Source organism: Myiozetetes cayanensis, unplaced genomic scaffold (genome assembly GCF_022539395.1).
Source record: "Myiozetetes cayanensis isolate MyiCay16 unplaced genomic scaffold, myiCay2020 scf32, whole genome shotgun sequence".
Lineage (NCBI taxonomy): Eukaryota > Metazoa > Chordata > Aves > Passeriformes > Tyrannidae > Myiozetetes > Myiozetetes cayanensis.
Window position 1 is genome coordinate 5,209,614 of NW_026087544.1, and position 26,653 is coordinate 5,236,266.

A 26,653-nucleotide genomic window follows, 5' to 3' on the forward strand; every position below is an offset into this window, starting at 1 on the left:
CCTCCCAGCCTGGCCCTGTGCATGGGTGGCACTCCACAGTGTGAGGAGCACTTCAAGGCATTTCCTCCACTGTTTGCATTTGATCTGAACAGGCCCAGAAAACTGCAATAAAAAGGTTAGCCAGGAAATCCTGTTAATTAACAGCTGTGTCCACAGGAATCTGTGAAAGGGAGGATTATGAGTTTATGTTGAAATTCAACATTAGAAATAGAAAAAGGCACTGACACATTGCTCCTCGTTCTCTAACATTATCACCACAACAGAACCATCCAGGAATGAGCAATGAAATGCAAAGCAACATTTCAAAGCAATAAAAAGAAATACTTCTGAGAACAGCTAAGGCGTTAAAAACCTTAACTTAAAAACCTTCAAACCCTAAAAAGCTTCCACATGTGCTAATAAAAAAGATTTGCGAAAAGTACATAACTACTTTTTTTAAAACACACTGCCACGGGGCATTGCAGAAATCAAACTAGGATTTGGGTATGGAAGTTGGCCACTGGCCATTAAGAACAATGGTTAAATGTAACCCCTGGCTCCTAAATTCCTGATTGCTGGAAGCAAGGAGAGCGTGGGAGATGGAAGATTGCTCTGAAGCTTTCCTGGCTTTTGCAACTTGTCCTTCAAAACCAGTTGGTGTCAGAAACAGAGTCTGGGCTGCAGGGACTGTTGGCCTGACTTGCTGCAATGGTTTTTATGTGAACAGAACCAGTAAGGAGGCATTTGCATAAATGTGAGATGAAGGAGAAACTAACTGTGTGGATAAAGGATTTTGTTTTGGTGTGTGAGCCCTTCCTGGGAGGCAGGATGCCAAATTAATCCAACCTGCTATGCCAGTTTTCCTCCAAACCCTTTAATATACTGGCAAAGTGACCTGGATGTTCGGAGGCATTAAATGGAGACCAGGTTGGCAGAGCAGGGTACTGTGCAACCATAGAGAAAGCAGAAGTGCCAGTACCATTACAGAGAGAGCTTCAATATCTGCTTCAGCTAAAGCTGAAGAACATTTGCAGCATTGCTGCAAGTTATTTTGTTCCCTTTTGCACAAACCACCTCCCCCCCATTTTCCACATCTTAAGATGATCTGCTATGTTCACTCTGTGTTTGGGGGTTATAGAACATAACTAGGGTTAGATGGGATATTGGGAAGGAATTCTTCCCTGGGAGGGTGGGCAGGCCCTGGCACAGGTTGGCCAGAGAAGCTGTGGCTGCCCCTGGATCCCTGGAAGTGTCCAAGGCCAGGTTGGACAGGGCTTGGAGCAACCTGGGCTGGTGGAAGGTGTCCCTGCCCGTGGCAGGGGGTGGAACGAGATCCCTTCCAACCCAAACCAGTCTGTGATCTTTATGCAGATTGGTGAAATGCTGAGGCAGAGGGGAACTGCAGACATACGGAGTCATCCTCTCAGTGACATCCAAGCATGTCATATTCCCTCGAATTCTTTCTCTCTCAGAATGAGCTTTTATCTTTTGGAGTTGTGTTCAGAGTTTTGTTAATACTTGAAAATGATAAAAAGCTTATGTTTAACAGGTAGCTAGGTTCCCTTCCTCATCTTATGGGCTGATGCACAAGGCTGGAGAAGTCAGAGGTTCAGCGTGATTATATTTAATTTCTCTGTGCTCTCCTACAGAAAACCACATGAGATAAAGGTCAAATTGATCATGATGCTATTGTATGCATACAAAATGCAAAACCATTGATCTCTCCTTCAAAAGCACATTTATTCCTACTTGACAAAGCTCTTCTCTGTAACTGCCTGTAAACCAACACCCTCCTACAAAAGGCCAGAATTCAACCTTTGTGACAGGAACTCGGTATTAGTGACAGCCCACAGCAGCTTAAACCTTCCCCACTCTCTGTCCAGTTTAACCAAGGAAACACAGTACAACTGTGTGAGGGTAACACTGAATGTGCTGCTGGATTAGCTGGGATAAACAGGCAATGTTTGTGAGACTGCAGTGGGCAGCCCGTGGGTGACTGGGCTGGCCCTCAGAGCAGGGAGCAGCAAGACCTGCCAGCTGCAAGGGGAAAAGGCTTTCCAAGGGAATCAGCTGTGGTCTGTCAGGCTGGCTTTGGAGAGAGACAAGTTATGAAGGCTGGGCTGTCACCACGTCCCAGGATAGCTGTGAAATCAGTGCAATGGATCAGCAGAGCAGAAGGCTTCTGCTGGAAGGGGCTGCTTCACCTTCTGTTGCAAAGGGCCTATGTGTGCTCAGAAATTGGCCACACACCCCTTTGAGCACCACTCACCTCTGCCACCTTAAAGCACTGAAACTCAGTAAATCAGCCTCTTCCCAAGTCTCTCAAGCAATTGTTCCATCTACAGGACAGATATTTAGTTCAGGGTCTACAATTTAGTGAAACTCAGTCTAAAACCTTGAACTGCTGTTTTCCTTCAGCAGAGACCCAACAGCTTTGCAGCGTGACATGTTTATCACAGGCTGGTTAGATGGTCCCCAGGATTAGCTGGAATAAATGTGAGGAGTGGCACTGTACCTGCACGAAGGGCTGGTCCTCCTGCTCACAACTGAGGTGAAAACCCAGCAGTGCAATATTTGCCTCACCAGAGCAGGGCATTCCTTCAGCTCACTCAGAGAGAGCTGTCAGCTCAAGGACACTGAGGCTCTGCCTCCCAAAGGTGAACAGGACACTGCAGTTACAGGAGTTCTGCCTGGAATTGCCTTCCTGCCTCTGCCTAGCCCCTTCACCAACAATCAGCCTCTACAACTTCTCACACACTGTGCACAAAGTGCTTCTTTGCTGCCACAAGACAGTGGTTGGAAGCATCAGTCTTACTCCTAACAAGTGCTGTGTGCCAAGCATGGGATCACTGCCACTTTCTTATAATGATGCCATAAACATGGACTAATATAAACCAAAATACGAGGAGATAAGCTACAACTTACCTGCCAGTAGCTATTTGAACAATGCTTTCAGATTCTGATTACTTTAATCTTTTTTTATGATCAATTTTGATTTTATATTCTAACCATAACAGCATTAAACGGAGAAAACACTTTGCATTTGAATGCGAACAAGAGTATTTAAATTCAGTTCAGCAATTTAGAAATCAGTAAAAATTACAGCCTTTAAAAATACCACTTAGCATGACAAATGCCAGAAAACCTTAATTTTTCTTTTCTGCTCTCAGCAGAGGAGAGTCCCAAGGCCAGTTACAAGATGCAGCAGGCAGCAAGCAGGAGGCTGAGATTTGGGAGGCACGTTTAGAGTGGAACTGATTGCCTGGGAACCCACAGGAGACAGAACTGGACATACCTTTTCAAGTAGGTGGATACATAAGTGGTGGGTGCACCAGAATGGGGAGCTTCGTTTCCCTTTGCCTCGTCCCTCCACGGCTGCCGGGTGTAGGAGCCACTCCTCACCAGGTTCACAGCTGATTCCCTAAGGTAGGACAGAGCACAGGGCTTGGTTACAGAAACCTTTGGAGTCTCCTTTTGGCTCCTTTACAGTTCCACAACACAAATCCTTCCCTTACACCCACGTGCACTGACGCTCACAGGTGACACAGCTCAGAGAAACTCCTGTTCTGGCCTTAATGATCCTGTTATTGCCAGATCCCTTCAGAACCACACGTGCTGTAATGCTTTGCATAAAGAGGAACAAAATCCTTTTTAGTCAGAAAACTTGCAAATGAAATTTAGATAGTCCATAAAATTAATGTAACACATTAAGTAGTGTCATTTGATATTTCCTCTGCCATCTTGTATCAAACAACATGGTATAAATGGGTAAAACTTCCCAGACTCCTGGGAAGTTTTTATTCTCCCAAGTATCCAGGCAAGGACAAAAGCAATCCAGCCCAGCAAATCCTTTCACAGAATCACTAAAGTTGGAAAAGCCCTCTAAGATCATCGAGTCCAACCATAAACACAGCACTGCAGGTCCAGCACTAAACCACGCAGCAGAAAACAACACACAAAACATTTGCAATATCTCAAACTACCGGACAAGTTATCAATAAATTCCTAGCAGTCCTATTTATCCTGGTTATCTGAAATCAGGGCTCCTTCCCTCTGGTGGTGTGTCCTGCTCCCCTCTGGTCCTGGACAGGACCTGGAGCTTGCAGTGCAGCACAAATCCATTCCCCCATCAGCCTGTAATTATTTTCTATTTCCAATTGCTGTGCCCATGCTGACCCCCTCTCAGACACCTGTGGGTTCTGGGAAGTCAAACTCAGCTGCTTTTAAAGGAAAGAACATTGGGAAAATCTACTCCCCAGCAGGCCTGGCACCATCTGTTCCCGCAGGCCAGTTCTCCTTGGCCCCACTCACCCAGCAAAGGACACCTGTCAGCACTCACTGGATGTGCCACTCGATAGCAGCCTCTGCCAAACTCTGAGATTCTCTCAATCTCAGAGACTGGCTGAGAGTGAGCAAGAACACAGCAGGGAGGTTCCAGCAAAAGATCAGCAAAGAATCTCAAGCTGTGCTGAAATTCTCTCAGGGTGTTGTCTGCCACAGCTCCTGCCCAACAGTTACAGTTCACAGCCACTTCTCTGCATGTGCCTTTCTTCCTCCATTGGGGGAGTGCTCAAAATGAGGTTAAGCTCAAATTTTACTCCTTCTAGCACAAACTGAACCACAGAATGGCTTGAGTTGGAAGGGACCTTAAAGATCATCCCGTTCCACCCCCCTGCTGTGGGCAGGGACACCTTCCACTAGCCCAGGTTGCCCCATCCAACCTGGCCTTGGACACTTCAGGGATGGGGCAGGCACAGCTTCTCTGGGCAACCTGTGCCAGGGCCTCAGCACCCCCACAGGGAAGAATTTTTTCCTAACATCCAATCTAAACCTACACTCTGCCAGTTTGAGGCCATTCCCCCTTGTCCTGTCACTCCAGGCCCTTGTAAATAGTCTCTCTCCATCTTCCTTGTAGGGTCCCTTCAGATACTGCTGAAGAAGCTGTTTGTAGAGATGAGCTCCTCAAATATATCTGGAGATACTGGATATATAAATATCCCATTTATACTGTGGTTCTGTCCAGGGGCAACTACACCCATTGACTGTAAAAACAACCCTGCAGTGACACAGTTCCTACATGGGAGACTTCACAGGCTCAAGTGAATCACAAGTGACAGATGTGTGAACAAAGGGTCTGCAGGTGACTGCTGAACAAGAGACAAGTGCAAGTGCAGGTGCCAGCTACAAAATAAGGCACTTGCATAAAAAGGAACAAGGCTGCATAAACCTAATTCCCTGGATGGAGCCCATGTCTGTGTGAGCACTGGGGTGGAGGAACCAGCCTGCTACCCCGCTCACCCAAACGAAAAGCACCACAGCAGAGCTTTATAGACCAGAGTTGGCTCTTGATCTTGTGAATTCCTGTGTCCTTGGGACTGCCAAGAAAATTCACAGAGCATGACTACAGAAAAATGGAACTGCTGACAGGATGGAAGCTGAGCATTAAGTTCAGTCAGTCTCACCTGTTCTCTTTTTCTTCTATATCGCTCGTGCTGCTCAGTCTTCTTGGGGCTATGGTGGCAAGATAGCTCTTGTTGTCTTTATCCTGGTGAAGCAAAACAGGGACTTCAGCTGCACATCTCTTACCCTTCCAGAATGTTCAGTAGCAATTAAATTCATGCTCAAATTTTTTCAACTAAGCAAGCATTCTCCTATCTAAGGACAGCCGGTTTAAGGCATTTTCTTGGGCAACAGATCTACAGCACAGTTCTGAAAGTAATTTCCTGAGGAACATGCTAGTGAATAAAAGCATCTTTTAACTTACAGAATTGCTTATAAATCACAGAATTGGAGAATGGCTTGGGTTGGAAGGGACCTCTGGAGGTCATCTAGTCCAGTGCCCTGCCATGGGCACGGACACCTTCCATGAGACCAGGTTGCTCCAAGCCCCATCCAACCTGGCCTTGGACACTGCCAGGGATGGGGCATCTACCCATGGGGTAGTTACAGTTAATGAATATGTGGGGTGGGAGTCACAAATACAGCTGGTGGATACAGGAGGAATCCCTGTAGATGACAGGGAAGGAGAGTTTCCACTGGAGGTATGTGCTACTGTCTGGATTTGGTATTTTCTGGTAAAGAAGGGGCCACGTCAGACTGGCAGCCCCTGTTTAGGTGCAGCCCAGTCCAAACTGAGCACAAATTAGGTCAAAGGGGCAGCAAACTCCAGTTCTGGAGGAACAACTGATAGGAGAGGAATAATTTGCAAAGGAAAAGAAACAAAGAACGAAAGAGACCCAACTTTGTTATGGATACAAAACCCAGCAATAACTCCAAGGGAAAGGGTCTTAAACACATGAGGTGAAGTGGGCTGCACTAAGGCATCCCTGCTGAAATCCAAACCTTTTCCTTGTTGTCTAACAGTGCAGATATCCGAGGACTGGAGGAGGAACGATAGATAGAAGCAGCCTTGTCTCTCTGTGCCTCACGAGTGGCAGCGACTTCACTTAACATGTTGTGGCTGCCCGTCTTCCTCAGCCCCAGCCGCCACGATGACGGCGACTCATCCTTCTGCTCCTCTGACTTGCTGAGCCAACTGAACTGCAGAGCAGAAACACGGACATTGGGAAGAAGTGAGAGCACTGCAAGGCACGCTCTAACCTCTCAGAGTGTTTCAACAAGCCCCAGTTTTAGCTGGGCTACACTTGTAGGATGGAGTGACTTTGACTTCCTGCTTTGCTTTAATTACAGGACAGAGCTCAAGGTGAACTCACAGGGATGGAAACTGAGGTAGTGCCTCATCCCCGAGGACACACAGTGAAAGGAATGTTGTGTCATTGTGCAGCTCTTGGCCTGCACAATGCCCTCCTCCATCTTCGAGGAAAGAATATAAGGAACAATGAAGCTTTTATTAGCGCCCTTTTAGGAAGGGGGAATTATTCAGTAAAGGCAGAAACCAAAAACAAGTATTCAAGTCTTTTGGGACTGGCTGTAAATAAACCCCTCACACCAGCTGAACTGGAGGGAGTCCAGGAGAATCCACCAAGATCATCAGGGAGCTGGAGCCAGTGATGACACTAAGGGAAAGACTGAGGAAACCTGGACTGTTTAGCATGGAAAAGAAAGGATTTAGTTGCTCTGCTAATTCAGGATGGGTTTACAAAGGACATGGAACCAGACAGATATAAAGCAAACAAATTAATAGGAATTCTTGGAAAAGTAAAGAATACACAACACAGCACCATTACAGCTCTGTGTTACTGCAGGGTACAATCACATCTTTGGTCTCATGCACAGCTCAGCATTAGACAAGAAGGGAAGAGATTCAGAGAAAGGCAACAAGAACGAGCAGAGCAAGAGAGGTTTTGCATGAGGAGATGCTCAGTGTATTAGGAATCTCCAGGCTGAGATGTGACCAAGGTGCATGAAACCAAGTGGCACACAGACGAGTGAATAAGGATCAATTATCCCTTGGTCCTTCCCATAAAGGAACAATGGGCAGCAAACAAATCTGGTGTGTGGCAGGTTAATTGAACAGGGGCAGGGAGCTCTGTAGGGTTTGTAATTAAGCTGAAGGACCCTTTGCCCCCGGACATTAGAGGATCCCAGCCAAAAAGTGACTCCACAAATTCACAGAGGAAAAGTCCAACGGGGGCTACTGAAGACAAAAAATACCCCAGGTTCAGCAAGTCCCTGAAATGCCAATTGCTGGAAGATGGGACAGAAGTCCTGCAAGATTCTGTCTTCTCTGTTATCTTCTGATGGTCACTGTGAGGGGCAGGACACTGGGTACTTTCAGTCAAAGTTGATCTAAGCATTATTACTCCATATTCTACATGATGTAAATCATCCAGAATAAATGGAGTTACTGTGGAGCTCTGCTCTCAGACTCAAGACTGCAAAGCTCAAATTATCCCTGCAGTATTTGAGTAATGTTTTCAGCTTATGTCATTTTAATGCAAATGCAAAGAGTTAGTCTGTACTGCACCATTTCTGGCACTTCCAGCCTACTGACCTACACAGCTCTAGAACTTTAATGTAGTTTTGATGCTTTCCTCAGAGAAAGCTCAAATCCACAACAAAAGCTGCTGCCTGTAAATTTTGAACAACACAGCATGTCCTAATAACTCCCCAAATGGAGGGCAACAGAAGCACTTGTATGTTCTCATCCAAAGCCCAGTGTGTCAGGGAGAGTCACAGAAAAATCAAACAGGTAAGAGAAGATAAAGTAACTGATTTTAAGTGACTGAGGTCAAATCAATAACTGCTCTCCACACAGGCCAACTTCCATACCCTAACAGCCTTATTTTGGTTTAAACATCTCAAAGGAATGAGACCAAACCTCTGCAGCTGGGAAAAGGTTAACTGAAGTGCTTCTACTTCCCAGTATCCTTCTACCTCTGACAGCTCCCCTGCTAAGGCAGCCTGAGTTGAACAATGCCCAGAGGAGCTCTCTTTCATTTGATCTGGATGAGAAATTACACTCAGCAGCATGTGAAAAATACAAAACTGTGACTAAGCAAGGAACATTTCCCTCTGACATGCACTCAGTGCTTCAGCCTGGGGCCAGGTGCCTGCGTGGCTGTTCTCCATAGTCTGGTGCTAAAAGAAACCAGCAGCAGAGGACACCAGTGCTGGGCAGAACAGGGTCTCCTGGTGCCATCTAGCTGAGTGATGTGAGAGCTGGAGGAGTCAGGTAAGAGTGCAGTAACTGCTTCACCTTTCAAAGTTCTCATAGTCCAGCTGGCCTGTCAAGTGCAAACCTCTGCTTGCTGGGCTGGAACAACACTGAGTCAACAGGGTTTGGCACGTCTGGGGCACTTGTGATGACACTGCCAAATTCACCCCCGATCCACCATCAGGAATCAGTTCTGATGAAAGGTCTCCTGGGAAGAGATTGGCATCAGCCACCTCGGAACTGACGGCACACAGAGCACGTGCTGTAGGTTGGGTTTCTTGGGAACAGGACAATTTGCTTTGGAGGGTCAGAGATTCAAGAGGAACCTCATGTTACCAACACCCTCCTTGGGGCCAGTCCTACACTGGAGTTAACACAGAGCTTTAACAGATTTGCCTAAGATCAGGCTTTCCTAAATTCAAGTCTTAAACTGCTCTGAAAATTGGTTTCAGAGCATCCATCTCCCAGTAAAACCTCCTGCTTCCAAGCACTGCTGAGTCCCCACTGATTCCAAATTGACTTACTCTTCTGGCAGACGCAGTGAAGGAGTTGGGCTCGGGTGGTGGCATTTGCTCAGTGATGCTGGGCCTGGATTCACGGCTGGAGTGGTTGGCAAAGGGCTCTTCCTTCCTCTCTACAAATTTAAACAAGAAGAGAAACCAACTGTTTCAGTGTTGCCCATCTCTACACAGAGTGTGCTCTGCACTCCAGTTCAGTGCTGTGTGACCTCAGCCCCCTCAGATGACAAGGCTAGCCAGGCTTTCTGCAAGGAGCTTTCCACTTCCTAAAGAACAGGATGGATACACTTGGCAGGCAAAGCTTTAGAATTTGATCCCCACAGACAAGCAAAATCTTAGCAGAAAGGAGGACAAACATACTCTTTGTTTTTCACAGTTTTGTTCCCTATCTGGGAATGTTCTTCCCTTGCAAAACCTGGGATGAAAAGCAGCACGTGCTGTTCCTGCTGGAGCACACGGGTGTGTTACAGCCCACGGCCCCAGGAGCCTGGTGTGGGTTTCATTGCATGGGTCTCTGCAGTTGCTTGTGCTGCTGGGCAGAATTTCTGGTCTTCTGCAGCAAAATCCATCTTTCTACAGGAAGCCAGGACTGCTGACCAGCAAAACCCTTTACCAGGGCTCCAAGCAAGCTAAGCAACCCCTGTCCAGGCTCACAGCTGGCTCCCTGCTGGTCAGACCAGTACAGCTGTTCACCATTACATTTATTTTTGTATTTGTGCACTGAGCTGGACAGAAGAACATTCACCAGACATTACCAGGGAGAGAGGAATCAAAAAGTGTGCCTCAGGCAATAGGTTCAGTTGACAGGAGTGCAAAGGGCTGGAAGACAGACTATTTACCAAAAACCCAGGCACATGCAACGTGCCTGAGAAATGATGTGCCTATACCAAACAAAATGTTTTCCTGAGAGCTCTGAGTGCTCACACAAACACGGTTTGGAAAAAAATAAAGTAATTTTAAGCATAAGCACCCAAACAGTCTTAGCAAATGAGGTATGTGCAGGGAATAAAGATCTGCTGTTCCACACTTGGAGCAGTTTGGGGTGGAGCATCTGGGAGGACAGCACCTTGGAGCATGAAGAGCAATCTTTCTGAAACAAATGTTCTGAGTCCTAGAAAAAAAAGGATTGAAAGGACATGGAAAACAGAAAAGAGCCAAGAGAAACATTTAAAAATAACAGGCAGTGAGCATGACCGACAGAGCCTGAATTAAAGTGGCAAAGACAGAATCATGGAATCTGAGCAGGGAAGGATCCACAAGGATCACTGAGTCCAACTCCTGGTCCTGCACAGAACACCCCAACAATCCCACCCTGTCCCTGAGAGCATTGTCCAAACACTCCTTGAACTCTGGCAGCCTTGGGGCCGTGATCACTGCCCTGGGGAGCCTTTGGGGGAAGAACCTTCTCCTGATATCCAGCTTAAACCTCCCCTGACACAGCTCCAGCCACTCCCTCGGGTGTGTGTGAGACCGAAATCTCAGCCACTTTCCCTTTCTATGTTGTCTCAGAACTTCCATCCAAGTCATCTCAGAAGAGGATTCCAGTTCTGGAGCCAAACACTCGGGTGCATTGTCACACAGCCCCTTGGGAAAGGGGCCACACATCACCCACTCCTCCTCTCAGGCCTGGCTTGGCACACTTGGCCTCTGCGTCCATGGAAACGCACACAGACAAGGAATAAACGCTCTGCCATGTGCTGACTTCTGGAGCCTGAGGCCTGGAAACCAGAGGGCACTGCAGCAAGGGGAGGCTGCACCAGGCTGTGCAGGATGGGTGCTGGGGACTGGGAGCCTGCTCTGGAAGTTCATAGCTCAGAGATCTCTTTTAAGGTCAAGCCTAATCAGAAGGGCAGAGGCTTAAGTGGTAATGACAGGCTGGGAAGAGCTCTAACTGTGAGCAGTGTGACTGAAGGGAGTTGACTGCAGAAGCAGGACAGGCTGAAGGACCCTGTGCTGGCAGCAGGAGGTGGCACAGTCATGGGCAGCACTGCCTTTGGGGCAGGGTCCCACACTTTATTTTACTGACATTTCGGCAATAAACATTACAAATTCCAATCAAGGGAAACTGTCGAGGATTAGTTCAATCTCCCCCAAAAATTCGGTGAGAGTAAGAATGAAGTTTTCTATTTTCTTTCTCTTAAGGGTTTTTGATTTAGAGTTTTTGTTTGGTTGGTTTTTAAACAAAACAACACTGAAAGCTTCCCTGGCCTGCTTTAATTCCAAATAATTACACATTGTAATAGTTCCCAGCACAGATAATGACCATAGAATTATATCCTGATCTTTCTCTTGTTTTATATACAACCCAATTCCAAATTAATTGTCCTCAAGATGAATAAAGTGGCATTAATGCCCTTTGTTTGAAGAACACAAATTTCTTACAGATTGTCAGAAATGCTACCCTGAAGCCTTCCAGTAATTCCACTGCTTCTCTCATCCAATTTCTTCCTCCCACAGTCTCTGCAAATTCACTCCAGGCCCCTGTAAATAGTCTCTCTCCATCTTTCCTCTAAGTTCCCTTCAGGTCCTGGAAAGCAGCAATTAGGTGTCCCCAGAGCTTCTCTTCTCCATACTGAACAATCCCAGTTGTCTCAGCCTTTCCTCACAGCAGGGCTGCTCCATCCCTCTGATCATCTTGGTGCCTCCTCTGGACCTGCTCCAGCAGCTCCATGTCCTTCCTCTGCCTGGGTCCCCAGAGCTGGAGGCAGCTCTGCAGGTGGGGTCTCACCTGAGGGGGCAGAGGGGCAGAATTCCCCCCTCCCCTGCTGTGGGATCAGCCCAGCACACAGCTGTCTGCCCCTGAAACCAGTAACACACTGACATTTATAATTCTCATTAGCAAAAGCCAGAACTGACAACTGTGTCTCCATCCAGCTGGGCAAATCCACGTTCATTCTATCAGAGGTTTGAGAAGTTTACAAAGTGGGGTTTGAATTCTAATGGAACTTTCTCAAAGGAGCCATTAATCTCTCCAGGAAAGTAGAGCACAGGTAACAAAGCCTGAAGCTTAATCATTACTTGAGTGCTTTTTGTCTTCCATTTGTATTGGCTTGAGTGGTTTGACATAGATTCCTACAATGTGCTTTGCTCAGTGAATTAATGCAATAAAAAGACCAGTTCTGGCTTTACACAAAATTTAATGGTGAGTGCTGTGGATCTTTCCTTGCTGAAGGATCTTAGGCTGTTCCTGGCTCAGTTAAACCCCACACAGCTCCAGCTCTTACAGGGGTCTGTACATTTGAGATGTTTTGGTCAAACTCCCACCATGTTTAACAGGATTACAAGGTTTGGCACACAACTACACAGCTAGAATTTATACAGGTATAATTTATATATGTAGAAATAAATTTATATATTAAAAATATATATATATCTAAATAATCAGGGAAACCCCTGATTTATGGAGCAAATAATATGTGACTGTGTGTCTGTTTCTACCACTGACTTCTCAGCTAGATCTGCTTGATTTAAAAGCCAAAAGATTATTTCCATGTGCTACTGCCATGGTGTAACACCAGCTCTGGGAGGAGCAGCCAGGATTCTCCACCCCTCTCACCCTGCCATAGCAGCATTAATGACACAGGTGACAATTCCACTGGCACAGAAGCAGGACAAAACTTCAAACTGCACTTCTCTGCAAGGACTTATTTATTAGGATATTGGGATATAGGCCAAGCAAGCTGATGTTAAAAGTAATTTAACCATTAAACACATCACAGACCAAGATCCATCTGTGTTTGCAGAATATTAAGTACAAGTAAGTCTCAGCTTACTGTAAAATTAAGTATCTTTATTTAAACGTTCTGTGCTGCACATAAACACTGTTTAAAGTAATTAAGGAAGCCATGGAAACTATGGAAAAGGAATGGGAGTAAGATGCCAGCAGTATGCTATAATGTAAAGGCTAATCTGACTATGCACTTAATCTTTATTTTCCACTATGTTTTGCAACTATTATACATCCCAGTCAGGACCAAAAAAAAGTTCCTCATCTCTATAATTACCCAGAACAGCTTCAGCCCTTTGTTTCATGTCTGTAATCCAAACACAACAGGTTATTGCTTTCCTACACCTTCACTTGCTTTCTGACCATCCTGCACTACCTGAAGGGTTTATCTTGAACTGGGCCAAAACGAAAAAAAATCTCCTGTTTAAGAACAAACTATAAACAATGTGTTATCTCAAGCAGAAATTGAACGGGAACTGCAGCATTTTTGTTTTGAAAAATTATGCTGACCTGGGAGTCAGCATTTGGATCAGCTATTTTAGCACACAAGCTCCAGATTTCTCCATATTCTGTATATATACACTGGAATGCTAATAATTAAATTCAAGTCTTACCTGACTCCTTTTCAGCATCCGATTCTGAAACTTCATCTTCAGCTTCTTCCTCCTCTTCAGAACTAGAACTGCTCGAGTCCTTGTTCTCTTCCTCCATTTCCATGGACTTCAGCATGTCTTCCTCATAAAGAATCTTCTCTTTGCTGCAAAATATAGAAATTTTAAGGCCTTCCCCAGGCGAGTGAGTTATTTCTGAGTTCTACTTCTCAGGAACACACAGACGTGATTTACCACATATAGAACAAGCAAAGGACAAAATCCATCTACAGATTCTACACCCCAGCACTTCCAGCACGGCCCATTCGCTATGGATTCCACTGCCAGTCTCCCATTTCCTAAATCTGCAAGCATTTTTCCATCCAAAACAATGTGATCTCTTCTTTTCCTAGAGCCACCCAGCCCAGCAGCTGGAGGGCTCCGTGCAACAAAAGGTGCAGCTCTCAGCTCAAAGCTCCCACTGATCCTCAGCCAGAGCAGGAGTTGGAGAACCAAGCACCGACCCCTTGTTCCACCACTCAGTGGGTGTGCTGAGAAATAACTAAAACTTTATTTGAGAGAGCTCAAACTTGAAACAACCATGAAATGAACAGCAGTGAACTGTTTCTGACCCAGCTGAAGCCAGCTGGCTGTGACAGATGAAGCTGCTCTCTCATTACTCCCTGGGCAGCTCCTTTTCACCAGACTTACTTGGTGAAGAGCCTGCTTTGAGGCTTCCCGTTCATGTCAGCTTCAATCAGCTTATTCCTCGTCTCCTTCTCACTTCGCAACTGTCAAAAAGCCCGGGAAGATTGGAGAAAGAATGAGAAGAGACTTGTTAACCAGCCACCTCAGCACAATCCAATAACCACCAGAGCACAAGGTCAGCCCCGCCTCATTAGACCAAAAATACAGTGGATTTGTTTAACAAGCCAATTCAACAACAGCACATCTGCGAGGGCACTGCCAGCCTTGCACTCGAGCTCTGTCAGGGCACAGCTACACACCCAGCAGGTCCTCACAGTGCCACATGAACCCTTCAGAGGCACGTGCAACAGTCCCTGCCCAGACCCAGAGACAAACCCTGACTGCTGCCCAGAGAGCTGTGGGCTCCCCATCCTTGGAACTGTTCCAGGCCAGGCTGGATGGGACTTGGAACAACCTGGTCTAGTGGAAGGTGTCCCTGCCCATGGCAGGGGGTGGAACCAGAAGAACTTCAAGGTCCCTTCCAACCCAAACCATTCTGTGATTGTGCTGGAGATCTGTCCACACGTGTGTGTGCCCATGAAATCAGGCTGGATATAGTCAAGAATTCGCTGCCTTTGTAGCTATTATTGACTTGTTCTCAGAGGAAAACATTCAAGTCAGGATGGGTCACTTCTTAAATCTCCCAAATGCATGAAATCATTGCACAAGAACACCTGGGATCACCACAGCAGTGGAAACATTTTGCCCAGAGAGTAGCAAAAGTAATTCTGCTGCCATTAAAGGACAAAATAGTTCCCAAAAATCATTTTAGTACCTTCCAGAAGCCCAGACATAGCTGAGGCAGAAGAAGAGATGGCAGAGGCTCAATTTAAGGCAGGAAACAGCCTGCTCCATTCATAGGGATGGGGAAAAAAAATCCAAACCCAAACCAAATTATTGCTTCCAGCAAACAAAAATCCCCTCTGCTCTCCAATAGCAGCAGCACATCTTTAAGCAAGGAGGGCACAGTGTTCTGACTCAAGCTTTAGAGTAAAAAAACATCTGATTTGAGAGCCATTTTCAAAGTGAAATAATGACTTAGAGCAATGTCATGGAATTGCCTCTTTCATCCTTAACAAATATGAGTTTTCTATTTTTAAGTGATAAAAATGGCACATGATAAACGCACACGATAAAATGGCATTTCCATTAAAAAATCATATCCACTAAAAAAAAAAAAAAAAGAAGTGTGATACAATCTGGATTCTTCTGCCCAGTTCCACACTAAATGAATAAATGGAAAAGGCCTTTATATAGTGTTGCTATATAGAGAACAGAGGGGTTGTAGCCCCTGCAAAACAACCCTAAAAATGGGTGAGCACCCAACAAAAAAAATTCTTCTAGTAGTCTTTCTTTTTCTTTTCTTTTAAGGAGTGCAGTTATCTGCAGAATCCTGGGGTAGTGGGAGAGGAGGGAATCCAAAATACAACCCTGATAGTATTTATCAACACCTCATTTAGGGAGAAGCTGATTAATTTTAAGAAGTTCCTGTGAATGTTAAGGCTGCTATTTGAGGATTGCAGCAGCTGTGTTGTGATCAGAGCTGGAGTTCTAACCACCCACATTGTCAGTTCCTCAAAATACTTTCCCGGGGTTTATCAGCACTGTTCTCATTCTGTCTGTTTCTGAATCCAACTTTTTAAATAATACAGATTTTTAATTCTTTTTAAAGAAGCTTGGCTTGTTTTGTGGAAGCACCCAAATGAGACAATTGAGTAGATCAGATAAAACAGGAAAAAATCCAATCCAAAAACAACTTTCTGGTTTGACAGCTGGCCTTACTTTGGCCAAGGTATATTTTTGCTCTCCTTTTTTTATGCCAACTTGTGGCTTATAACCCCCTCCAACATCTCCACTGCACCATGAAATGGCAATTTAATACGGTTTTGAAATGTCCCATTTCTTCAGAATTCCCTGAAGCTTTTAATTTCTTCTCCCTCAATCCAAAGCCTCCCTATTGTAAAAGAGGCAGACATGGTTAACAGAACTCTTTCTCAGTGCTGATAGTGTATTTCCTTGGATGTAAACACAAAGTGGACTTGGAAATCACTCCTTAGGAACAGAGCAGTTTGATGCTAGAGAGGGTGTGATGCCAGCAAACTGCAGGATAATAACAATCCCAAAGGTGAACTGTACATTCCTTACCATTTCACATAATTCTGCATGCCAGTACACTACTGACCTTCTTGCTGCAGTCATACAGTTATCTGGATTTCCAGCTATTAAAAAGACTGCTGTGATTAAAGACTGCAAACAACTAACAACAACAAAAAAAGATAGCTGGGCCTCATTTTCCTGCATCTGTTGGCACCATATGTTTTGGAGAACACCTGCGTGTGGAAAGGTAATTGGAGAGGTGGAAAATGATCTCCAGAAGCTCACCACAGTCTGTTTCTTCTGCAGCATTTCTAAATGCTCCACGAGTCCCTCATCAGCCACGTCGAAGGGCGTCTGGCCCTGGTGCAGTGAGAGAACACAAGAGGGTACCTGATAAGGCACGGTGGTAATAGCCAAAAAAAGCACTATTTACCAGTGAATATACATCACATCCTCCCTCCCCAAAAGGTGAGGGACACTCCCTTTCAGTCCAGAGCAGGGACACATGTGACAGTGACCACAGATCACAGAAGGTGCCCCTGCCCATGGCAGGGGGTGGAATGAGATGAGCTTTAAGGGCTTTCCCAACCCAAATCAGTCTGTGATTCCATGATCAAGCACCAGGCAATAAAGCTGTTGTTAATCTGGCTACAAAATACACTGCATTAGTCCTGTACTCACCAGCTTGTTCCTGATGTCCATGTCACACAGAGCCTCGGCCAGGATGGAACACGCTTCCTTCACCCCCCAGTGTGCGGCAGCGTGGAGGGGAGTCCAGCCATCATTGTCCTGGACATTCAGATTAAACCCAGCCTGGATCAGAAGCCTGGGGAAAGAAGCACTACTGATCCCAGCTCATCCAAGAACGGCTTCCCGACTGAGCAGAGTTCCCCTGTGAGCCCAGCTCACCACCATGAGCTTCTGTACTTTATTCCCCCAAGCAATATCCCACTCCATGTGCTCCAAACTGTGATGGGAAAGGGCAGTAAATGAAAAGTGACTGATGTAAAACCTGCTGGAACGTGTCAAATTGATGCTTCCTTTCAGCATGCCATAAATTTGGGGACCACCTTAATTTCTCATCTGGCATTGGTGACCCAGCCTGAACTGTTGCTTGAGTGGAGGAGAGAGCCTGGACTGGCTCAGGCACCGAGTACACAAACAGCATCTCTGCAACTGCATCCCCACAAGAGAGACCAAGCACAGCACCTGCCATGAGAGGGACGTCTGGGAAATGGAGCTGGGCCTTGGTTCTACGAGAGCACAAGGCCACAGTGTGGGATGGTCCATAAGGAGACCAGCAGGACTGCCAGGAAAGCACCAGTGACATTACTGTGATTGACAGGGGTGAAATTCATATGTTAAATAACCCCCATTTGGATTAAACAACCCACAATGCATTTTTTCACACTTGCACAGTTCAAGTAAATCTTCCCCAAGTGAAGCTGCCTGGGAACTCCCAGGCACTCAATGCTATGCCCCTTCCAGCCCCCTCTTCTCCATCAGACCAGAATGCTGGTGTTTCACGACATCTGGAGCTGAAATATTTAACACCAAAACAAACACAAGGGGGTCAGTGTAGTCTGAGGCTCCAGAGCCACGTGCAGTGGCAGTGATCAGGTGAGAGCACTGAGCAGCTCGTGCATCAAAACTATTATCCAAGTTCCTTAAATATTGAAGATCATCCCAGGGGAATTTTGCAAGTCTGGTAAAACTGCTACTGAAACTTTCCATCATGGGAAAATCCACCATCCAGAGCCACCTTTGCACAGCATGAGCCAAATCCAGCACGACCCCAGAATGGCATCAACAGCTTGGAAACTCCTGTAGCTTTACACCGATGTGCTACTGTGCTAAATAAAACACAGTGACAGTAAAGCAGCTGTGGGCTTCTCTGTGAAAGAAATTTTAAATTAGGTGCTGACTTTCTGTTGATTTTCCAGCTGGCAGAAGGGAGGAATAGAGCTGCTAAGAGTCTCAAGGTCACAGACAAATTCCATGTCCCATTTAGAGTGAGCTGGCTCCTGGCTGTCAGCCCCTTTGGTTTAAGCCATTGAAGATTTGTATTTGGACTTAATGCATGGCCATAACATACACAAGAGAGGAACAATGTCAGCCTGCCCTGAGATCTGTTTATCATTAAAACAATTAACGCCAAGGAGTCCCTGTCCAGAACAAAGTGACCCTGCACACACAGTGAACTTCATCAAGGAGCACTGGATATACAACCCTCCTCTGACAGTCCACGGGACCAACACCTCCAGTGCAGGAGATATTACATTTCTGTTCACATGAGCTGTGTTAGATTCCTGTTCTCGGGCATGGTACAGGCACAGACAGCTCATAACTCAATTATAAGCTCTAATGATTGAATACAAGTCAGAAACACAGAGAATAATAAAACTGCTTGAGCTTGAGATGAAACAGCTCTTATGCATGTCACTTAAAATTATGAAACTGAGAATCAAGACAGATGAACCCATCCAGAACAGATTTTAATGTGGACAGTAGAGTAACCTTGGAAAGACTATTTACAAGAGCATGTAGTGACAAAACAAGGGAGAATGGCTTCCCACTGCCAGAGGGCAGGGTTAGATTGCATATTAGGTAAAAATTCTTCCCTGTGAGGGTGGGCAGGCCCTGGCACAGGTTGCCCAGAGAAGCTGTGGCTGCTCCATCCCTGGAAGTGTTCAAGGCCAGGTTGGACAGGGCTTGGAGCAACCTGGGATAGTGGAAGGTGTCCCAGCCCATGGCAGGGAGTGAAATGAAATGAGCTTTAAGGTTCCTTCCAACCCAAACCATTCTGGGATTCTGTGACTCCATGTTTATGACAGTTCCACCCACAAATAGCAAAGAAAGCTCTACTTTGGAAACCTTAATTTGACCTTATCTGTAAAAATATTAATGTTTTTTTGCCAGGAAACCCTAAATTGGGCAACTTGATGTTCATAATAGTGTTATTAGTGCCCAGGCAGCAGAGCTGCTGGAATTCCTCTGTCACTGCAGGAGCAGTAGCAGTACAGGGCAGAGGACAGTGAGACAGAGGTGGACCCTGGGTTTTCCCATCAGACTGGTCATGTAAACTTTTGGGGTGTTTGTGACACTGCAAGTGTGTGTTGACACTTTGTAGGCTAAAATTATACTTTCATCCCCTAATGCTGCTTCACTTGCTAGTCCTAAAACTATTACTCTAATAGTGAAAATGAGACCTCCTCTGCCTTGCTCTTTGAAAAGCTTTCCTCACTTCAAGGTATGAACTCCAGTCCCTGTGTATTTCTGGGTGAACCACTGTGGCTGGGCACATAAAACCACACAGCCTTTTGAGAAACAGCAGCCTGAAAAATCTCAGTATGGAACAAATTTCTCTCAACTGTAAAGCCAGATGTGTTCTTTAAAATAAAACCAGCCCTAATTCAACGCATCAGCCCTGGGGAGGAGCTCTCCTACCTCATGACTTCAGAATAGCCCTTGGCTGCAGCAACGTGAAGGGCTGTGGCTCCTGTCCGAGGCTGCTTTACATCCTCAATTCTCCCACTGTTCAGCCACTGCCGGGCGTCCTGGAGCATCTGCTGCTCCTCTTCTTTCCTTGACAGGTCTAGGTCTACACCTAAGAGGGTGAAGCACAGAAGAGAAGATGAACAAGGGAAAGCTCCTGAGTACTTGTTAAACTTACCCTACGCTTCATTTGCTGAGCAATATTAGTAAACTCTTTGTAATCTTCCACAAAACAATCAGCAAAAGCACCTTCTATGAGCTGGGAGAGCTCTTGTGTCATTGACAGAGACTTCAAAAACAGCCTGACTTACAAAATCTGAAAGTTGGGCCAGAGGTTGCAACCCACCCCAAGGAACTACAAGCTTAGAAGTGCACTAAGGGTGGAAGGATTGAATTCTAGATATGCCAGATTGAAATAACATTCTACAGATGCCTATGTGTCCCAGACTGAAACAAAAAAGTCATGAAAAACAGCTTAACCAACTGAATTGCACTGTAACAAGAGTGTAATCTGTAGTGAAGGTCCGAAGACTTGATCCTCAGGTGTCTCCTATGGAGAGCAGTGTGAGCCCAGCTCTGTGCACACTCAAAACTCAGGACAACCTGCAAGTGACACACACAGGGATCTGCACTGCTCCAGAGCCATTCCTGCCAGGCACACTGAGAGTTATCCCACTGAGCAGCAAGCCCCCTGATTCTGACAAAACACAATTCTAAATCATTTGGGGACAAGAAGGCAAAAAAAAAAATGTACTCTGGTGGCTGCCACTGCTTTAGTTGAAGTCAGATCAGGCAAGTTCATCAACACACACATTTGGTATAGCAGACACATGGACTGTGAGGCTCTGTAACAACAAGAGGAATGAGTCTCCCACCTTAGGAAACAACTGCTGTGGTGTGGAAAGGCAGGTGGATGATGTGGAAAGGTAGGTGGATGATTGGAGAGGCAGGTGGGTCTGGCTGACAGACTGTGTCAATTCTCACTAAACCAACAAGAGGCAAAACTAACTTAGACTTGTTTTCCTAAGTGGAGTTTTCACAATAAAGAGGTCATGGAAGGTTGATGTATGAATCACAAATATGATACAGCTCCACACGAGATTAATCATATCAGAACTCGCTGATTCAGGACAAAATACAAAGGAGAAGATGACAAATCTCAAAAATCAAGAAGAGTGTTGAAGAGTAAGTGTCCCCACGGATTAATTCTTTCACTATGAGGATGGCACGATTCCAAATTAAATTATATGGCACTAGGTTTAAAATAGCACCAAAGAAAACACTTCACCCAGAGTCTGACCCATGAGACCCACTGCTGCAGGATGTTGCAAAGATCAGAAACACAACTGGCTCCAGAACAAGGACCTGGCATGTTTGTAGTTATTACCCATAATGCTGGACACGCTGCATCTCCCAAGGAGGGCTGACAAGCTCATGAAACAGAAAACCACAGGGGACTCATGAGTACACAGAAAGCCCATCTCGCTCAGGAATTCCTGGAGGCACAGTGGCTGGAGACTGGGAAAACGTCTGGGAGGGGAATTTTACTCACTTGTGCTGTTCCAGTTTGCACCAGGCATCTGCTTCAAGCCACTGCTGAGGACAGGCCCTGAGCAGGACAAAGCTTATTTAAAGTTCAACTCCATTTCCTCCAGCAGTTATGAGCCTTTAAACTGTGTTGATAGGAAGCTTCTCAGTGGAGACAGATGGTTGTTTCAGGGCATCTTAGCAGGATGCAGCTAATGTGGTGAAGCAATGCAAGCAGAATCCCAAAAAGTGTCAGGCAAAATACCTGCAGCTGAGGCAGGATCGTTGCCTTGATGTCCTGTAAGGTTTCAACCACGTTATCACCAGGTTCGAGACCATCTAAGGATCCTGAAGGTGCACAAGTCCATGGGACCTGATGAGATGCATCCAAGGATCCCAAGGGAGATGGCGAAGGAAGTGCCTAAGTCACTCTCCATCATATTTGAGAAGTTGTGGCAGTCCAGTGAAGTCCCCACAGACTGGAAAAAGGGAAACATAATCCTCATTTTTAAACAGGGAAAAGAAGACCTGGGGCACTACAGGCCAACCTGTCTCTCCTCTATGCCCAGCAAGGTCATGAAGCAGATCTTCCTAGAAACTATGCTAAGGCACATGGAAAATAAGGAGGTGATGGGTGACAACCAACCTGTCTTCTCTGAGGGGCAAATTGTGCCTGACACAGCCCTGTCTGACAGGGGACAGTGCTGGTGGATGAGGAAAGAGTGACCGACACCATCTACCTGGACTGGTGCACGTGACACTGTCCCACATGACACTCTTGCCTCTAAACTGGAGAGATGCAGATTTGGTGGATGGAGCACTCAGTGGATGAGGAACTGGCTGGATGGTGACACTCACAGTTGTGGCCCATGGCTCGATGCCCACGTGGAGCCCAGTGACGAGTGGCGTCCTCAGGGGTCGGTGTTGGGACTGGTGCAGTTTAACCTTTGTTGGTGTCATGGACAGTGGGATTGCAGCACCCTCAGCAAGGTGCTGATGGCACCGAGCTGTGTGGTGGGGTCACACACCACAGGGAAGGGATGGGACACCCAGAGGGACCTGGACAGGCAGGAGAGGTGAGACCATGCGAACCTCATGAAGTTCAACGAGATCAAGCACAAGATCCTGCCCCTGAGTTGGAGCAACTCCAGGCACAAATCCAGTCTGGGAGATGAATGGATTGAGAGCAGCCCTGGAGAGAAGGACCTGGGGGTGCTGGGGGATGAGAAGCTCAACACACCCCGCCTGTGTGTGGTGACTCCCAGTGTGCTGGGCTGATCCCACAGGCTCTGGAGAGCTGGGAGTGTTCAGCCTGGAGAAGAGAAGGCTCCAAGGAGACCTTAGAGTCCCTTCCAGTGTCCAAAGGGGCTCCAGAAGAACTGGAGAGGGACTTGGGACAAGGGATGGAGAGACAGGACAAGGGGGAATGGCTTCCCGCTGCCAGAGGGCAGGGATAGATGGGATATTGGGAAGGAATTCTTCCCTGTGAGGGTGGGGAAGCCCTAGCACAGGTTGCCCAGAGAAGCTGCAGCTGTCCCATCCCTGGAAGTGTTCAAGACCCCTTGCCTTGGGCAGGGGGTGGAATGAGATGGTCTTTAAGGTCCCTTCCAACTAAAATTATTCTCTGACTCTATGCACAGCTCTTGATAACCACTTTAAAGACCAAAGTTACACTGCTGCAAAGAAAGGATCTCTGTCTTTCTGGGCATTCAATAAGGCCTGAATGCCAACAGGAAAAAAGGCATGGCTTGGACAGCCCAGTAAAACAAAGGCTGACTGCAGACACAAATCTTTTTTTTAAAATACATGAGCAGAGTAAATATAAGGGAGAAGAGCTACTTAACCTTATTTTAAAGGGGATGGGAAAGGGCAACAAAATAAGAATAACCTTGTCACAAATATCCCTGGACTAAAAAGTGAAAAGTTTTTGTTTAGAAGGAAGATGATCCTGCATCAATTTTCCAAGAGGAGCACTACAGTAAATAACAACCAGCTCTCAGATGAACAGCTACAAACTCACCTGTGGAACAGTAACACGGGTGACAAAGTACCACGGGACTGATCTCCTCCCTAACTACACCTCAAAGGAGCTTCAAAAATAAAGTAACCACCATGTGTCAGAACATATCTCACAGAGGACTGGATTCAATCCAGCGTGCAGACAATCCCCACATCAACCTGCAGGCATAAAATAATCCACACTGAAAATAATCTTTGGGGATCTCTAGCCCAAATCCCTGCTCAAAGGAGGGTAACTTCAAATCCAGATCCAATAGCTCAGAGCTGAATGCAGCTGGGCTTTGACTACACTCAATGATGGGAGTTCCAGAAATTCCTTGGTTCCCTGTTCCATCACTGCATCCTTCAAAAACATTCTTGATGAACTTTGTAGACAGGATTTAAAATTCTCACCCACGTGTACACAGATTTAATGACTCACAGATGAATTCCATGGGTTTGAAGAAAATGTCACGCTAATAAAGCATTTCTTAATTATAACATCAGCTACAGAGTCCAAGATGATTCTACTGGGAATGTTTGTGCAGGGACAGTCTGGAGAGCAACCCCTCAGCCAGGCACACCTGATGAGAAAGGGGGCATGGCAGATGGGCTGCAGAAGAACTCCAGGGAAGGATCAGGACAAAGCAGGTCACTCCAGGCCTGGAATACTCCTTTCCTGTTCCCTGCTCTTGGAAGTGCTGTAAATCTCACCTCTGTTTTATCAAGTCTTAGTGAAACAAGACCTTTGAATGATAGCAGAGGTCAGGATTAAATCTCATTTTACAAGCAAAACGATCTAATGAATCAGATTTCAGTACTGTGGTGTCTTGCCTTGTAGAATCCCAAGGACAGAGACCACACACCACAAACCTCCTGCATCTGCTCCACTGTCCTGACAGCAAAGTAAATTCTGTCTGCTGTCTCCTGAGACTTTAGATCTTTTCACTTACAGACAGCAAGGCAGCAGAGTTCTCTTATGGATACTTTTAGGCTCTGACTCTCCCATATTCAATCCCACAGCTGACTTACCTTGCTTCTTCACTTGTTCCAGAAGCAGGTCCTTCATGGCTGCTTCCTCTGCGATGTCAGACGGGACCTCCCCTTCACTGTTCACAGCAGCCACGTTGGCTCCATGGCTAATCAAGTACCTGCACCCACGAGACCCAGACAAGCACATCAGCCCTCGTGTGAAGGCGTCAGAGCAACTCACACAGTACAGCAGGCAGCACAAAAACTTCTCATTCAAGTTCAATTACCAAATGAGTACCTTATTCTTAGCCAATTTCTAGACTAAAAATGTTCACTGCTAATGCAAGGTTCCTGCTCGGGGGTTCATAGTTTTCTTTTCTCTATAGTTATTTAAATACTCCAGGTTCCTGCACTAATCTGGTTGATTATCCCCTAAAAAGAAAATAAATTTAAAAAACCGGCAAGCCAAGCCATCATCAGTTTTTAAATTTGCCTTCTCTACCAAAGAGATATACAAATGTATATACAGTATCCATCACCTGTGTACCTGCTGTGATGAGAAAGGCACGGGAAGTGTTATAAATACCCGGAATAGCCCGAAACTCACTCACTCTGCTATGTTCAGATAGCCACAGGAAGCCACTGCATGCAGAGGGGTCCAGCCCTCGTTGTCTTGCTGGTTCACATTGGCTCCATTTTCTACCAGGAACTTCACCATGTCCAGGTTTTCATCAATACAGGCCTAAGGGAGGAGAGAAGGGGAATGTCGAGGGAGGAGGGGAGGTGAACATGCAGGGAGGGAAGGATTGAAGAGAAAGGAAAGGGAGAAAAAAACAGGGTGTTGGTATGAAATCAAACATACAACCCTCACTTGCAATTTACTGGCAGCAGGCAATTCCTGGGCTGAACATCCCACGCTGTGGGTGAGCACACCTTAAAGCTTAGGGTAGCATCAATTTGTGAACTGAAACAAATCAATTTCAGGACTTTCAAAAGTAACTGTAACTCAGATTCCACAGGTGGAAAACCTCTGAATTTGCTCAAGCTTTGCCTCTCACCATTGAACTGTTTCCTTCCTTGCTCCCCCACTGTTACCTCCCCACAGCTGGGATGCTGAAATGATGGATCTCTCTTAGTTTTAGGCATGGCATCAAATCCCTCTAAGCAAGGCAAGCTGTGTATTCACTTAGATTATGTTGTTCCTCAAAATGTCAATGAAACGAAGTCGTAATAGTGAACAAAATGAGGCCTCACTAGTGGCAGGGATGAGCAGGGAAAGCAGGAGCTGAAGAAGCCTGACCAAAGCAGCCCCCCAGTGTACAGGTCACCAGGGCAAAAGCAGGGTTTTAGAGAACTTAATAACTACTTCATTCAGCAGTATCTCTCCGTTTTCCTGAGTATAACACAGTACAACTTTCTCTGTTTGCTCCACAGCCCTGTGAGCTGCTGAAGAGAACAACGGCCCTTGATGAGCTGCTGTAGTCACTCCCGAGCCTGCACTTACAGGGAGCTCCCTGCTTTGAAGTTGTCAGAAGAAAACCCAGCTTGATTTTCAAGTCTCAGCAGTTCTGTTGGGTGGAATTCCTCCTTCCTCAAATTCCTGGCTCCAGCATGTTCTGCGTTGCATTTACAGCTCAGTGGAAGCTGCTATTTAAGGATGAGCTGGCAATTTAATCCATAGCTCTGAACGCGTGTGCCTCTGCTGGGGAGCACCAGGCATGACCAGGAGGGGCAAGGACTGGCTTTTACTGCATATCCATCCACAGGCAGAATCCCAGTTCCTCATTACTAGAGAGGGAAGCAGTCGGAATTGCTCCAGAACCTCAGCACTCAATCCCTTTGCACAGCTCAATGTGGGCACAGCTATCCCTTATGGCAGTCAGGTGATTCCCAGATGATCTGCCTATAAAGAGCAGCACTGACTATCCCTCCTGTGCCAGTAAGGATTGAAAATGAGGAATCCTCTCAAACCAACATCCCCACACACACCAAAACCAGACAATCCCATATTATCTAACATGTTCATCTCTCCTACACTGCTTATGTCAAAGGAGAGGCACATCCTGCACCAGGACATCCAGCTCTTTCTACTTCTACTGCAAGTAGAGTTGGACTTGATGATCCTTGTGGGACTCTTCTAACTCAGGATACTCCATGATTCCAAGTTACAATCCCAAACTAGCTGCTTAGGCTGTAAACATGAGCTGCTCTTCATGTGGTTGGTTCACAAAGAGCCACGCACAAGCCCCAGTGCTTCATCCTCCTCTCTAGGGGTAATTTTTCTAATCTGGATTTTTTCCTTGCTCCAACTAGTTCCTCCTGCTCCAGCAGCACAGGTTTAGCCTCCAAGTGTCAGCAGGTGATGAGGGCAGGAAACACAAGCCCA

General features: G+C 46.1%; 1 protein-coding gene across 5 annotated transcripts in view; it reads right to left on the reverse strand.

Annotated features, from left to right (window-relative positions):
* The window catches only part of PPP1R12B (protein phosphatase 1 regulatory subunit 12B), a 117,288-nt gene that overhangs the window by 63,539 nt on the left and 27,096 nt on the right, over nt 1-26,653 (reverse strand). For all 5 annotated transcript variants that reach the window (XM_050327102.1, XM_050327105.1, XM_050327104.1 and 2 more), the window contains exons 2-12: nt 24,879-25,009; nt 24,328-24,446; nt 19,723-19,882; nt 16,957-17,101; nt 16,561-16,635; nt 14,143-14,222; nt 13,456-13,598; nt 9,121-9,230; nt 6,322-6,519; nt 5,442-5,524; nt 3,275-3,400 (exon numbers count right to left, since the gene is read on the reverse strand). In XM_050327102.1, the coding sequence (XP_050183059.1) occupies nt 3,275-3,400; nt 5,442-5,524; nt 6,322-6,519; nt 9,121-9,230; nt 13,456-13,598; nt 14,143-14,222; nt 16,561-16,635; nt 16,957-17,101; nt 19,723-19,882; nt 24,328-24,446; nt 24,879-25,009 (1,370 nt within the window). The remainder of the gene's footprint in view (nt 1-3,274; nt 3,401-5,441; nt 5,525-6,321; nt 6,520-9,120; nt 9,231-13,455; nt 13,599-14,142; nt 14,223-16,560; nt 16,636-16,956; nt 17,102-19,722; nt 19,883-24,327; nt 24,447-24,878; nt 25,010-26,653) is intronic.